Genomic DNA, 15,901 nt, shown 5'->3' with positions numbered 1-15,901 from the left:
GGAAGGCTGGACTGGAGGAATCCCAAGCCAGAATTAAGATTGCCAGAAAAAATATCAACAACCTCCGGTATGCAGATGATACCACTCTGATGGCAGAAAGTGAGGAGGAATTAAAGAACCTCTTAATGAGTGTGAAAGAGGAGAGTGCAAAAAAAAGCCTGAAGCTCAACATTCAAAAAAACCACAAAAAAAACAACGAAGATCATGGCCACTGATCCCATCACCTCCTCCCAAATAGAAGGAGAAGATATGGAGGCAATGACAGGGGCATAGCAACTAGAGACCAAATTGCTAACGTGCACTGGATTATGGAGAAAGCCAGAGAGTTCCAAAAAAACATCTACTTCTGCTTCATTGACTATGCAAAAGCCTTTGACTGTGTGGACCACAGCAAACTATGGCAAGTCCTTAAAGAAATGGGAGTGCCTGACCACCTTATCTGTCTCCTGAGAAATATGTATGTGGGACAGGAAGCAACAGTTAGAACTGGCTATGGAACAAATGATTGCTTCAAAATTGGGAAGGAGTACGACAAGGCTGTATATTGTCTCCCTGCTTATTTAACTTATATGCAGAATACATCATGTGAACAGCTGGACTGGATGAATCCCAAGCCAGAATTAAGATTTCCGGAAAAAATACAGAACGACAAAACCGCATTACGACGAACTTTTTGTGATCGCTTTTGCAATCGCTTTATGATGTTTCCTATGGGGGAATTTCGCTTTGCGATGATCGGTTCCCTGCTTCGGGAACCGATTCTTCGCAGAATGATGATTTTCTAACAGCTGATCGGCGGTTTCACAATGGCTGCCGGGTAAACAAAATGGCCCCTCGCTATTTCCTGAGACGGATTCCTCGCTGCACAGGCAGCAAAATGGCCGCCCTATGGAGGATCTTCGCTGGACAGTGAGTTTCCAGCCCATTGGAACGCATTAAACGGGTTTTAATGTGTTTCTATGGGCTTTTTAATTTTGCTTTACGATGTTTTCATTCTACAGCGATTTCACTGGTACGAATTAACGTCGTAATGCGAGGCACCACTGTATCAACAACCTCAGATATGCAGATGACACCACTTTGATGGCAGAAAGTGAGGAGGAAGTAAAGAACCTTTTAATAAGGATGAAAGAGGAGAGTGCAAAAAAATGGTCTGAAGCTAAACATCCAAAAAGCTAAGATCATGGCCACTGGTCCTATCACTTCCTGACAAATAGAAGGGGAAGATAAGGAGGCAGTGACAGATTTTACCTTCTTGGGTTCCATGATCACTGCAGATAGTGATAGCTGCCATGAAATTAAAAGATGCCTACTTCTGGGGAGGAAAGCGATGACAAACCTAGACAACATCTTAAAAAGCAGAAGCATTACCTTGCTGACAAAGGTCCGCATAGTCAAAGCTATGTTTTTTCCAGTAGCCATGTATGGAACTGAGAGCTGGACCATAAAGAAGGCTGACCGCCGAAGAATTGATGCTTTTGAATTGTTGTGCTGGAGGAGACTCTTGAGAGTCTCGTGGACTACAAAGAGATCAAACCTATCCATTCTGAAGGAAATCAACGCTGAGTGCTCACTGGAAGGACACATCCTGAAGCTGAGGCTCCAATACTTTGGCCATCTCATGAGAAGACTCCCTGGAAAAGACCCTGATGTTGGGAAAGTGTGAAGGCAAGAGGAGAAGGGGACGACAGAGGACGAGATGGTTGGACAGTGTCATCGAAGCTACCAACATGAATTTGACCCAACTCCGGGAGGCAGTTAAAGACTGGAGGGCCTGGCGTGTTCTGGTCCATGGGGTCATGAAGAGTTAGAAACGACTTAATGACTAAACAACAGCAACAACAATATGTCGCTGGGGGGAAGGTGGCAGGTGAAACATGAGACAATGGAAATAATTTTATGCCTTTTGATACCTTTTTAATGCTTCTGCTTATGACATGTTGCTTTTATTGTTTTCATTTTGAATGTGGCTTGTTTTGATTGGTTCGCTGTTAGATCTCAGACTGATACATGGGGGTCAAGAATGAATATGGTATATACGTTTGAACACCACTGTTTTATAGTTTTACCATAGTTGACATAATGGCTTCTTGAAGGTTTAGGAGAAAATACCTCATGGTCCTATGCAGGTTTACTCAGAAATCAATCTTACTGCGTTCCACAGGACTTATTCTGGAACAAGTAAATTGTAAGGTCACTGCCTTAGTACACTATGTTGTTTTTGAGCTAGAGGTAATTTTTGTTGCAGTGTTTCTCTGGTGTTGTATGGACACCACCCTGGGAATATGTTGCTTCAGAATCCTAAACATGCAGTTGTCAAATATTTATAGGGCCAAAAAAAAAAAATTCATGCAAAACTGTTGTAATCTCAGAAGAGACAAATATAGTGTGTAATTGATATGCCTGAAGAAATGACTCCTTATTTGTTAGACTTGTATTGTACTGCAGAATGTTGGTCGTTAAATATTCTTTTCCAGGTTTGTGTATTTTTTCTAATGATGTAAGAAATTCTGATGTATTAACCGAAGGGTAAAGTAAATTGATTGATACTGGTGGAAAAGAAGGCATACTGAATTGATAACTTTGTACTGCAGATATAACAAGATTACATTGCAGGTGTGTTACAATGGGAACAAAATACAAAAGCCAAATAAAGTGCAGATCTTCTGTCTTTGGTATATATGGACAGTGATATTTAGTGCAGGCTAACATTAGTCAATGTCATGAAGGCTTCATAAGTGCCGGTGTTTGCCTGGCATCCTGGATACCTTTGCAGAGACCTGAAGTTGGTAAAGAAGTGTTTAGCTCCTGCTGCCAATCACTATAAAAGTTCATGAAATTCTAGATATTGAATATTATCTGTAGTAACACATTTACAGTATATACATAAGCTGTTTTTCTAATAAACTATCAGTTGCTAGAAAAAATGTTTTTAACACCAACAATTCATATCAAAATTAGTAAACACACTTGACATCACTTGATAGGTGAATTTAATAGTTTAGTTGTAAGTAGTGAATGTCTCCATTTTGTGTAATTGTTGCTACTGTCTTAAAGCATATGTTAAACAGTCCAGATATGTCAGTTTGAAGCCTTGTTGGGTTAGTCAGTGCCGAGAATGTTCTGAGTACTGTACTGTAAAGAACAAAAAAGTAATCTTTGCCATCCCTCTGTGTTTGGAGGCTGGTTTTGACTGTTAAAGCCCAAACCATGTAGATATAGGTTGTTTGAAGGACTGTCTTAGGAATTTCCTGTGTCTTATGTTCCTTGGGAGAGGCCCCCAATTGACAGGCACACAAGAACAGGCTATATGGAATTCTCCTTTGAGTAAACAGCTAGACAGCTGGTCCAACCAGTTACTGTTTCTAAGAGGATTTTAGACATACTATATTTTTGTTTTCCTCAATTGAAAAGTTTTACTGTTTACATTTTGGAATTAGCTTATTTGGTTTACTTTTAAATCTGTTTCAAAATGATTTATGGCCTTTTTGTTGATGATTTTGTTACTGTGGAGAAATGCAACCAATGGAGCGCTTATGTGTAGGCATTTTATATCCCATCACATGTACAAAAGAAGATTATCCAATGGCTGAGATAATGCTATTGAAATAGCCCACTTCTGGTCAAAAATAATCTTAATATTCTTAATATATAAATTATCTTAATATTTTAATTTGTTTTAGTTTTACCTGTATTTCATGCAAGTCCATAATTTTAAATTGTGCAACACTCTGATATGAATAAATAAAGATTAATAGTATGTCTTCTAAGCATAATATTTTTATAAGCTATCTTGGGATAATGGCAGTCTTTTAAAAGGTGGCTAAGGGTCGTATCCTGCCTTAAGGCAAATGGTTATTTTTCTCCTCTTACAGTATCATCCCTCCAGGCATGCAAATCTTTCATTGGCACATGCCCAAGGTAACAAACATGCAAGCAAAGTTTTTTCTATTTCCCAGCTGGCCAGTTCCAAACCAAAGGACAGATAATGTGGATTGAAGCAACATCTGTTAGGATAAACAGTCTTTTCCTCTAATTATGCATTTTTCTAGGTATGGAATCAGTCTATCATAATGGGACACTAAGAAATGCATTTAACAATGACACCATGCAGCTTTCTGATCATCTCATTTTTAGGATGAGCTTTGACTTAAGAGGCAAATCTTACAGCAGCTTGACAGTGCCAACAGTGACAATGACAGGATATAGGCTGGTGCCAGTTTAAGAAAAAGAATAAAAGTCTTTCCCCCTCTCTTGGAATGTGTGCTTGTGCAGAGCAAATGGAGCCCCTTCGCAGGCCTAAGGAAGACAAAAAGTCTGACATGCTTTTTTGCTTAAAGGCAAATTGTTTTTGATGGACATAGTTTGGCTGATTCAAAGAAAGAACAAAAATTCTGAATTTGGAAAGGTGCTTCATTATTTTGAGCCTGGAAGGTATTATTAAATCCACTCTGGAAAGTGACAAAAGATGACAAGTCTTATTTTTGTTACAGGTGATAAATCCAATGGGATGGGATGCGTTTGGATTGCCTGCTGAGAATGCAGCAATTGAGCATAAATTGCATCCGGCAAACTGGACGAAAAGGTGTTTGCTTCTCTAGTTACTTGAGAAATATGATTGTGTCAAAGCAGAAGGTTGTGGTACATTGACTACTGTGTTTGCTACTTCCAAAAGTATTTATGTCCTGCTCTAAAGAACAATACATGTGTTGAGTAATGCATCTGTCATTAGAGTTCCTCCTTAACTATATATGGTTGCAAATGTTGCTGTTCTGCATGCATTTGTAGTCTTAGCATGACCTGCTATGTAGTTTATCCTGGGGGAGGGGGTGTAGTCATGTATTAATAGGCATTTTGTCCACCAGAAGGGCTGGTCAGTCTGTTAAGGATGAGTGTGGCAACCACCATAGGCACTCCAGTACTTGGAGCAATGCATTCTACTGCCCCTCTACCTCAGCTGTCACTTCTCTCTCCCCCTTTCTTCCCCCACCCCTGCTTTGCCTCCTTCCCCCAGTGCCTCAGTTTGCAGTACCAGCAGTGGGGTACCTGTCTGCCATCTATCCAAGGTCATCCTGGTTTTTCAATTCCATTATTAAACCTGTTTGCCAATTAACCATTTCATGTGCTAAATGATCATTTGGCCCTCACATTCAACTGCTAGCATCAGAGCCAGTTGCATTCTGGTGAAACTGCTGTGAGCAACATGGCCTTCCTTCCTTGCCCATTTACTTATCTTATTACAGTATTTACTGGCACTGCATTACACAGAGCTAGCTGTAAATGCCTCATTTGGGGCTTGATTTTTTTTAATTTAAAGCGATGCTAGTTGATTTGCGTAGCTGTGGCCGTTTTACACATTGGACAGGCTGGGGGGCGGGCGGGCTGGGGGTGGTTGTTGATGGGAGTAGCTAGTTGAGGCTCCTCTGGGTGGCCACCCCAAGGGAGGCCCAGATGTCTTCTACAAGAGGGTAGGGTTTTCACGGTGGCTCCAGTGTTGTGGCGCCAACTCAATCTGGCCTCCTCCCTGCTGATATTTAGGAAGCAATTAAAGATGTTGCTTTTCAGGAAGGCTTTTTCCTCCATCTGCTCTGGGTTTATATGATCAGTCTGGTTTTAGGGTTATTGTTGCTGCTTTTAATGTTTCTATTTTTTATTTTTGTTTTCTATTACATGTGTTGTAATCTGTGCAGAGTAGTGCCTCAACACTAATGCAAGTGAGATACTTACTAAATAAATAGTTGCTGCTGCTGTAACAAAAGATGCAGTGGGGAGAGGAGGAAGGTGAGGTACAATCCTCATATGGTGGAGAGGAAAGACCTTTCATCTTATGTGTGTGAGAGGGAGAGAGTGAATTTGTAGCTCACTCTTTTCTTACACTGTGCTAGAATTATTATTTTTTTCTTCCATGTCATGTCATTTATATGCTACTTAACTGACATGCTGGGGGTTAATTTGTTATGCTGAATCATCATCATCATCTTAGAACTGCAGAGCTGGGTGGGACCCTATGAATCAATCCTGCCCTTGTCAGGGAGGCACAGTGGGGAGTCAAATCCCCAAACTCTGGCTCCACCATCAGATACCTCAACCAAAGACAGAGCTGCGAGGCAGATAGGACAAATCTGCCCCACCTCTCTGTAGTTCAAAGCCAGAGAGGGTTAAGCAGGTTGAACATTAGGCACTGCCTCTTTTCTGGGGTTGAGCTTTTCCTAAAATAATGCTTTTCTTTAAAGATAGATTTTTTGTTTTTTTCTTACAGTAACATTCAGCACATGCGCAATCAGCTTGAGGCATTAAGCCTGTCTTTTAGCTGGGATCGGGTAAGTTTAAAAGTGTTTAACAATTATATATTTTAAATGTAGTTGGGGAACTTATCTATGCTTATTATCCCCCACCTAGTGTCCACCAGATGTGTCAAACTACAATTCCCATTGCTCTTATCAACACAGATAATGGTGATTTGTGTTGGGGTCAATGAGAGTTGTAGTGCAACACATCTTGAAGATACCTGTTTGGATTACTTTAAGTTTTAAATCTTCTGTATTTTTAAAGTACATTACATTTCTCACTTGTAATTTTTAGTAACACTGTTTTCACAGATTAACTTACTTTTTATATTGTTTTATATTTGTAGCATTTCTATATCATCTTTTTTTCCAGGTTAGCTCAGAGTATAAGACACGGCTGTTTCCGAGACCTGTGAGGTCTGTCAGACTAAGCAAAGCCCAAGAACACTGAGTGAGTTTCATCACTCGGTGAGGTCTCTAATATCTTAGTCCAGTGATTCCCAAACTTTTCAACTCAAGGCTCCCTTGACTTACTGGCTACTGGCCACGTCTCCCCAATGATACTTGGGGTGGGAATTATTAAATTACTCACTAATTATTTTCAGGGAGCAAAAAATGAACTTCTACTACCTCCCTCACCCAAAGTATTGTACTGAGGACCAACGGCCAGTGACCAGTAAATCAAGAGAGCCCTGAGTTGAAAAAGTGACCAGAGCACCAGGGAACCAGCAAGAGAAGTAGTCCATGACCACGGCGGCAGCCACCACTGTCTTGTCTGGCCCAGTCAGTAGGCACAGCAGTATGTTGCCCAGCAGGGCCGTTTGGGCCTGGTGCAGATGCTCCTCCAGCAAAGACCCCTTGTGCTGCCGCTCTGCAGGAATGCCCACATTGCCTCCTCTTCTCCCCCCCGCCCCATGAAGCTGCAAGGGAACAGAGAGGGGCTGGGACTGAAGGGGAAGCCTCCGCCTCAGGCTCTGCCAACAGCGCCTCATCCCTGTCATCTCACTTTGCTGGCTCCGTCCCTGGCCCCAACCACATCCCCCAAGCCGGGAAGAGCATGGCCTGCCGGCGGTGGTTACTGCCACCTCCCCTCTGCCTGTCATTCTGCCACCACCTTCAGTGCTCAGGCAGCCAGAGAGGCTGCTCCTCAAGTCATGCAGAGGCGGTTCTCCGCCTGCTCAGCCACAGCCACAGAGTGGAGAGGGCACCAACCCTGCCCACCCAGACACTGCAGCGAGGAGTGGGCTGTGGTGGAGCCACCTGGCAAAGCAGGGAAGGAGAGAGAGAAGGAAGGGAAAGAGGAAGTTGCAGCCGAGGGATTGGAGTGGCCTCGCTCACCCTTCTGTGCGCTGGCTGGCCCTTCTGCCATGCTGTGGCTAAGAGAATGCCCCAGTGCCCCACCATGTAATTTATGTCCATGGCTGAGGACGTCATCATCCTTTTGTGACCAGAGAGGTGCACAAACAGGATTCTAGCTGGTGTTTCTTAATCACCAAAAGGGCTTTATAAAACATAAGGGGAGCAGAGACAAGCCTACTGGCAGGCTCACACTCTAGATTAACAGGCATGTGGAGGGAAAAGAATTGAGAGTAAGGCCATAACCAGAGAAGACACTTGGTAGCTGGTCATTTCTTTTTATCTCTCACTGGTGAGAAAAGAAATTGGTCTTGCTTGCTTTGCCTTGAGTGAGAAAACTGGCTTTTACCTTTTGTGTACGGCCACAGTAAACAGACTTTCACATCAGCCAGAAAGTCCCGTGTATGAGATTTGTCTGCTTGCCTGTCTAATCAGTCTGACTTTGCTATACAGACAGTGCTTGAGTAACAAAGCTCCTACTCTTAAAACAGCACTAGAGTCTCTATCTTGCAAAATGAATCAAATGAGGTATATTTCTCTCTATGTGCTAGACTGTGGAACCTTAAAGGGCTTTCTCATTTGTTTTAATGGCAGGAAAGCATCAAGTTTACCTGTTCATTAGAGTGTATGTGGAACAGGGTATCAGGTGACAGTCTCTTGGGTAAGCAACGGACACAATGCAGATTTTATATTGAAACTGTCCTTCCATTTGCAGGAAATAACTACTTGTTCACCAGAATACTATAAGTGGACACAGTATATTTTTCTTAAACTTCATGAAGCTGGATTAGTGTACCAAAATGAAGTAAGTTGAGTAGCATCATACTAAACTATGAAGTGCCTTTAGAATCCTTGTGTAATAATTTTGTTAGTGACAACTTTCACAGCATAATTTTCACAGTTACACTTGTAGACAGCCATGTTTTGTATGTGTGTGCAAGACAGAAACAGAAATATTTTGCCTCATGTTATTTAATAGGAAGTGATGAATGTAAAACATTTCTATCTTAGCTCTCCCTCATTAGTATTTCCAAAAGAAGTAACTAAGAACAATAAATTGGCAGATAAACGTGATAGAATAATCAAATGAGAAACTCACAGTTGCAGTATAAAAGTGTAAGTGACTTTTAGCAGCCTGGCTGCTTCATTTCAGATTAATCAAGAGACAGTCCAGCATATAACATATTGCAATGGTCAAATTCTGTAGCTGATGACAAATCACCTTATTGTGCCCAGTTTAATAGTATAGGCCAGTGAGGGAGAACCTTTTTGAGCCCGAGTGCCCAAACCGGAAGAAAGAAAGAAAAAAAAAAACCCAGCAGGTGGCAGGCCGCAGCGGAACTGGAAGTGGTCATGGCGGAACCAGAAGTGGCGGCAGAAGGGGGAATCCTGGGCACAGAGGGGCTTCGAGACCCCACTCTGGATCTGCTGCTAGCGCCAGCTGCTCCGGATCCTGGCCTGCTGCCTGACAATGTGCCAGCACCGCAGCTGCAGGTTTGGCTGTCGGGGGGGGGGTGTGGAGTAGCGAACTGGCAACTTATGGCTTGCACGCCCGCAGAAAGGGCTGTGTGTGCCATAGGTTCACCGTTGCTGGTATAGGCTAATACAGCGGTGGTATTTGTCTGAAAGACATTTAGATACGCCAAAAGATTTCGTTTCTTTCATAGATTTATAGGGCAATCCTATGTATCTTTACTCAAATATACAGATAAACAAGACTTACTCCCACATTAGCAAATACAGGAGTGCCTTAATGCCCAAAAGGAAATGCTGTTTTCTAGATCTGGGTTTCTTCCATTACTTAAATTGGCATCAGTTTTTGGTGATCAAGGTGTTTTGGATGCATACAAGCAAGAATAGAGCATTACTTGCGTATGTGGGTTTTAAGATTTTTTTCACAAAATTGTCTTCATATTTTAGGACCCTAAAGGGTTGGTGGATTACTGCAGTTTCACCTATCAAACCCTTAAAGAACAGGTGAAGAAAAGGCAGGATCTGATGTGCAAATACATTTTTTCCAGATAGTCTGAGGACCTCATTTAGTGAGACCCAAAAAGGCCCTTCTGAATGACAGCTGCTTTCTCTATTCACACAGCTCATTCTTTTCTCTAAAGAGAGATACAGTAGTGTGAAAGAATAAGGAGCAGGGTGCAAAGAATGAGATGGAATAAAAATAGGGAATTCATTTGCTTGAAGGATCAGCATGCCTGTTGTTTTCATAGCTAGACGTCAGCTGTCTAACATTTGTCAAGAGGAAGATAGCAGAGAAAAGAGACAATGCTTCTGGGAACATGAAGGGCATCATCACTGAGGCTCTGTGTGCAGCCAAATTATTTATTTATTGCTCTTTAAAATTAATTGAAGTTCTTTAAGCAGCATATGGATAAGCTAAAACATAAAGTATAATATTGCAGCGGTGATAAAAACACCATAAGATCAAACCAAGATAAATCCAGAAGCAGGAATTAAATGCTGCACAGATCTAATGCTGATGCCAGATGATTCTGGCAAGCATATCAAAGATTGCTATGATGGCAGAGTCTGGAAAGGTTATTTTTATAGATTATAATTACCAGGCTGCATGGCCATGATGGCTAGGTGTATTCTAGGGTTTATGACCCAAACAAACAAACATCCTATTAAATACCTGCTGAAATCCTTTTGAGCAGGAGCCACCTGCACAACATGAATGACAGCAGCAGGAGGAGATTGCTACTGATTAAAGGCTTCTTTCTGCAATTTCAGCATGAACACAACTGTCACGTTATATGTGAGCTGTGTGCATTCCGAGATCACAAAAGGAATTGTTTAAATAGCAGCAGTCTGCTACTGCTGACAATGCCTTTCCCATTGCACAGACAGACCTGTGCAACAGAATTTTAGCTGTAATTTATTAAGATCACATGCATTGTTTTCCACCTGAAGGGACATTTTTGTGTGTGCTGTCAAGACAGTTCACATAAAGGACTATCATGTTGAAGAGAGAATGTCAGCAAACCATTTTCCATATGTCTGAACAAAGCCTTCTTTCAAACAGGCAAGAATCTGGGTCCAATGATGGACTGCACTCAGTAATTTAATAATATGTCTGACTTCTAATTTACCTTGAATAGAGAAAGATAAGAAAAATATGGTGACCATAGAGGATTGATCCTCCTGTGAAAAATTCCTAAATTCCTATATTCATGTTGAGATGGTTTAATTTGTGTAATTATATTGTCTTTCAGTAATCAAGTAATATCCAAAATGATTTATGTTGTGACTCTAGCAGTCGGCTTTCATCCTTGCAGTGATAATGTGTAGAAATTGGCTGGCCTGAACAATGTGCAGATATGCTTTTCATCTCTTCTGCTGATGTAGCTGATAACAGACAGATCACTCAAGCTATTTCCATTTATGACTAGCTGTATATCAGTATCCAGAAGAAAGGAAAAGGAGCATGCTGCCCCTTACTATTGGCATGTATATTTAGCATTCAAGCCAAATGGTACAACTTCTTTTCATCCAGAAGCACTAAATGGTACAGGTTTTTTTTACGTATACATCCATTTCATCCAGAAGCACCATCAGAAAACTTGAACTGGGTAATGCTTTGTAAAGGAATTACAAAACTGGGATCTGAAGAAGTATGCCATTCCAGGCATCCAAGGGGAATCTGATGTTTGTTTTTCTCTAATGGCAAGCTTCATATACCATATGGCAAACCATTTTTTAAATTGAGTAGCCATTAAAAAGTAACTTGAGGTTCTGCATGGGAATCGGTTGTTTGAAAAGAAAAGACTCATAAATTTTACTCGGTATATGTGATCTGTTTAGGAACCCACCAAAAGAATTTCCGTTCAGTTATAGCCAATGACATCCATAACTTACTTGGATCCATTAGAAGCCCTTGGAACATTTGTACAGTGGTGCCCCGGAACGGATTATCGTCACTATGCGGGGCACCACTGTACTGTATTATGGTCACTTTATGTTACCTAGGATAGCACAAAGCTTTTTTATGAGAGCTCTTTTAAAAAATAATAATTCTGACATATGTTCTTCAATAGGGTTTGAAGAAGAGACAACTGGTTGTGACTCCAATTGGCATTTGCTTGTTCAAATTGGCATGTGCTTTAGGAGTCACAAACAGGATATTTATACCTAATAGCCATCTGAGAAACTGGCTGCACATTTATGTCACATGCTTGCTAATACCAGCATTCCCTCTCTGTTGGTTTGTGGCACCATTTAGGCAGTAGTTAATTGGGACCCTGTGGACCAGACTGTCCTCGCTAATGAACAAGTGGATGAAAATGGCTATTCATGGCGTTCAGGAGCAAAAGTGGAAAAGAAATATCTCAAGCAGTGGTTCATTCGGTCATCTGCCTATGCAAAGGTACGATTATAAGTGATATTAGCAAGGGGCTGGCATCCTTAAATGGTTTTCCAAATAAGTATCAAGATAATATCTCCACAGAGTTTTTTCCCTTTTAGGTTTATTAAAAGCAGGATGGTGCCGTTGAAATTATACTAGTACAAAACTGGGCAGTGTTGTATCATAGTGTTGCTAACACACAGTTTAGCTTTCAGCTGTTTTCACCCTTAAAAGAGTAATCTGGTATTCTAAATGTATTAAACTAGCAGATCATGCTAACATAACTTTAAGGTTAGTAATACTTCTACTTTTCCAATAGTGTAGTTCCCCACGTGGCCCCTATTTGTTTCATCAAACTAAGAGCTCATGCTATGTGCCCCTCAGCTGCCATCAGTTGATTATATCAATAATACAGTACCTATTATTAATGATCAGGGTCCAGGCTATATGTCATTTCAAAAGAACCAAATGGAAATTGTTTATTGATACAGGTGTTGATAAAACAAGCAATGTTGTTAACTCTTAAACAAACGTTGTCTCTTATCCCTCTCAACCATCACTCCTGCCCAAACTCTCACAACTCTTCAACTAATCTCGAACTCTCTATCTGACTCCGACTCCTCCTGCTGAGTCTCTTATATCTCATGACTCTGCCCCTCTAGCACACCTATTGGTTTGTGCAGATAGCATATGAATATATGGGCGGATGCCACGCACATTTGCAAGCTGAGTATGTACAGTCATGTGAAAAAGAAACTACATACTCTTTGAATTCTATGGCTTTATATAATAAAAATTATCTGGTCCTTAGCGGGTCTGAAAATTAGGTAAATAGAACCTCAGATGAACAACAACACAAGACATGATTTACTTAACAAAAATAAAGCCAAAATGGAGAAGCCACGTGTGAAAAACTACACCTTATGATTCAACAGCTTGCAGAACCATGTTTAGCAGCAAAAACTGAAGTAATCATTTTCTGTATGACTTTCGGTCATTCACATCGCTATGGAGGAAATTTGGCCCATTCTTCTTTACAGTGTTGCTTCTGTTCATTAAGGTGTGCTCTCGTTTGTATATGCACAGCTCTCTTAAGGTCTTGCCACAGCATTTCAAACAGGTTGAGGCCTGAACTTTGATTAGGCCACTGCAACACCTTGATTATTTTCTTTTTCAGCCATTCTGTTGTAGATTCGTTGGTGTGCTTGGGATCATTATCCTATTGCATGACCCAATTTCACCCATGTTTTAGATGTCATATGGATGGCTCACATTTGACTCTATGTCAAGGATAATTTTCACGCTGAGGCAGAACCAGACCTGTGATAATCAGCAGCCACGTTGGACAGGTGGGCAAAGTGCCGAGTCACACAAAATGTTTATTGCTATATGAAGTAGTGTCTGGGTGATGTAATGTCTTTACTGATTGGCTATATGTAAATGTTGTGCATGCATGTAAATGTGTGGACCTGTGGAGAAAATGTTGGATCTCTTCTGATGAATGTTATGCTGTCATGTGCTGGTTTGGACTGCTAGAACATCTGTACATGTGTGGTATTGGGAAGAAGCTGCCTGTGTGTGTGTTATTCCACTGGACTGTCTGGACCGGCACAGAACTCTGCTAAATGCTGCAAATTTGCACCAACACTCTAGAATACTGTGGTATATGGAGGAGTTCATGGTTGACTCAGTAACTGAAAGGTGCCCAAGTCCTGTGGCTGCAAAACAAGCCCAAAGCATCACACCACCACCACCACCGTGCTTGACAGTTGGTAAGATGTGTTTGTGCTGATATGCTTGTATTTGGTTTTCGCCAAATGTGGTGCTGTGTGTTATGGCCAAACATGTCCGCTTTGGTCTCGTCTGTCCAGAGGGCATTGTTCCAGAAATGTGGTTTGTCCAGATGCAACTCTGCAAACCTAAGCTATGGTGTCATGTTCTTTTTAGAAAAAAGAGGCTTTCTCCTGGCAACTCTTCCAAGCAAACCATACCTGTTCAACCGTTTTCTGATTATACTGTCATGAACTTCTCAGTTTTGGCTTTATTTCTGTTAAATAAATCATGACACAGTGTAATATGTCATGTGTTGTTCACCTGTGGTTGTTATTTACCTATTTTCAGACTTGTTAAGGACCAGAGGATTTGTATTATGTCATGATACTTAAAAACCATAGAATTCAAAGAGAGTGTACTTTGTATTCTCGAAGGCTTTTGTAGTTTTTTTGGGCTGTTTGGCCATGTTCTGGAGGTTTTTCTTCCTAATGTTTTGCCAGTCTCTCTGGCTGGCATCTTCAGAGGACAGGAGCTAGAACGTAGCCAAACAACAACCAGCGTGTACTTTCTTTTTCACGTTACTATACAGTATATTGTGGTAAATGAATGTTTCCTAGAACCATTTTTCTGAGCTGGTGGTTGTTTTTATTCTCCCCATCCTTTGTAGTATGGCAGATATCAAAGGTTAATTTACTTCTGTGCAGAAACTGGTTCCCCCCCCTTAATTTATTTTTTTGGACCATAGCTCATTGCTGGCTAGAAGATGCTAGGAGTTATACTCCAAAAAAGGTAACTTTTTCTACAGTTGTGCATCCCCAAATTAACTTTCTTAAGCTTTACTGCAAATCTGATATTTTTAAATTTTCAGTGGTTTGGGGAACTCCCTCTCTTTTGGGGGGTGACTCTCACCACAAAGAATTTGGTTTGCAGTCTGGGGATCCATCTTGACCCGGCACTTACCATGGAGACCCAGGTAGCGTCCGTGGTTCGGTCTGCCCACTTACACTTTCTGCGAATTGCCCAGCTGCGTCCATATCTAGACATGGGGGCGCTCACCACACTGGTCCATGTGCTTGTAGTCTCAAGAATAGACTACTGTAACACTCTCTACGTGGGGCTTCCTTTCAGACTGATGCGGAAGCTTCAGATGGTCCAGAACATGGCGGCCAGGCTATTAACAGGTGAAAAGATTTCACCATATTTCCCCCACCTTGGTCACCTTACACTGGCTACCTATCTGCTTCCACACTGATTTCAAGGTGCTATCTATTACATATAAAGACAACGGTTTAAGACCTTGATACCTGTCAGAACGCCTTCTTCCGCCCAGTTCTACCTGTATCACCTGCTCAAGTCAGGCCGGGCGGCTGAGGGGCCTAGTGCCAAGGAAGGCCTGGTGGGAAAAAAAACTAGAAATCGGGTCTTCTCGGCAGTGGCCCCTCACCTAACAACTTACCTGTAGAGATCCGCCTGGCTACCTTGCCGAGGGCCTTCAAGACTAACTTGAAGACATGGCTATCCAGGCAGGGCTTCCCTACAGCCATTACCTAGCCTATCTCACCTTTTCTTTTTTCTCTTCTTTTTTCCTTTTCCAACTTGGACTAATTTGAATTTTATCTTAGTTTATTTTTATATTATATGTAAACTGCCCAGAGTGGACACATTCTAGATGGACGGTATATAAATCTGATAAATAAATAAATTAATTAAAATCTTTCTGAAATAAGTGATCCTTTGACAAATTTATATTTTTCTTCACCTTCTTCAGTCCTTCCTGCAGTCCATTCAACAGTTGAGTTATAAGGCAGGCATAGTGAAAATGTGGCTGTTCCAAATAAATTTGCTGTCTCTTTTTACGTAAAACAATGAGCACAGTGGCTAAGATGCTGAGCTTGCATTGGGGAAGGAGCCTGGTTTAAATCAGCCATTCTCAACCTTTTTTTTTGGCCACGGCCATAAACAGTATGAAACAAATATAAGCCAAATCAGGATTGTACAAGTCCCGTAAGGAACCTTTTAAGGTGGTGTTTCCAGTCTCTGTTACCTTTCAAATGTACCAGGGCTCCCCAGGGAGCCATATGCCCCCCTTGCAAATGGCTGGTTTAAAAAAGTGTCTTTGTCATGAACT

At 41.4% G+C, this 15,901-nt stretch overlaps 1 protein-coding gene across 4 annotated transcripts in view; it reads left to right on the top strand.

The window, feature by feature from the left end:
- The window catches only part of LARS2 (leucyl-tRNA synthetase 2, mitochondrial), a 119,608-nt gene that overhangs the window by 9,082 nt on the left and 94,625 nt on the right, over window positions 1-15,901 (top strand). For 3 of the 4 annotated variants that reach the window (XM_073003520.2, XM_073003518.2, XM_073003519.2), the window contains exons 4-7: window positions 4,494-4,585; window positions 6,260-6,320; window positions 8,359-8,448; window positions 11,878-12,021. In XM_073003520.2, coding sequence (XP_072859621.2) covers window positions 4,494-4,585; window positions 6,260-6,320; window positions 8,359-8,448; window positions 11,878-12,021 — 387 coding nt within the window. Of the gene's footprint in view, window positions 1-4,493; window positions 4,586-6,259; window positions 6,321-8,358; window positions 8,449-8,849; window positions 9,138-11,877; window positions 12,022-15,901 lie in introns of those variants that run through there. The other variant, XM_078377369.1, reaches the window with a different exon arrangement.

Source organism: Pogona vitticeps, chromosome 6 (assembly GCF_051106095.1).
Source record: "Pogona vitticeps strain Pit_001003342236 chromosome 6, PviZW2.1, whole genome shotgun sequence".
Classification (NCBI taxonomy): domain Eukaryota; kingdom Metazoa; phylum Chordata; class Lepidosauria; order Squamata; family Agamidae; genus Pogona; species Pogona vitticeps.
The sequence above is the reverse complement of the archived record's forward strand: the minus strand, read 5'-3'. Positions and strand labels throughout refer to the sequence as shown.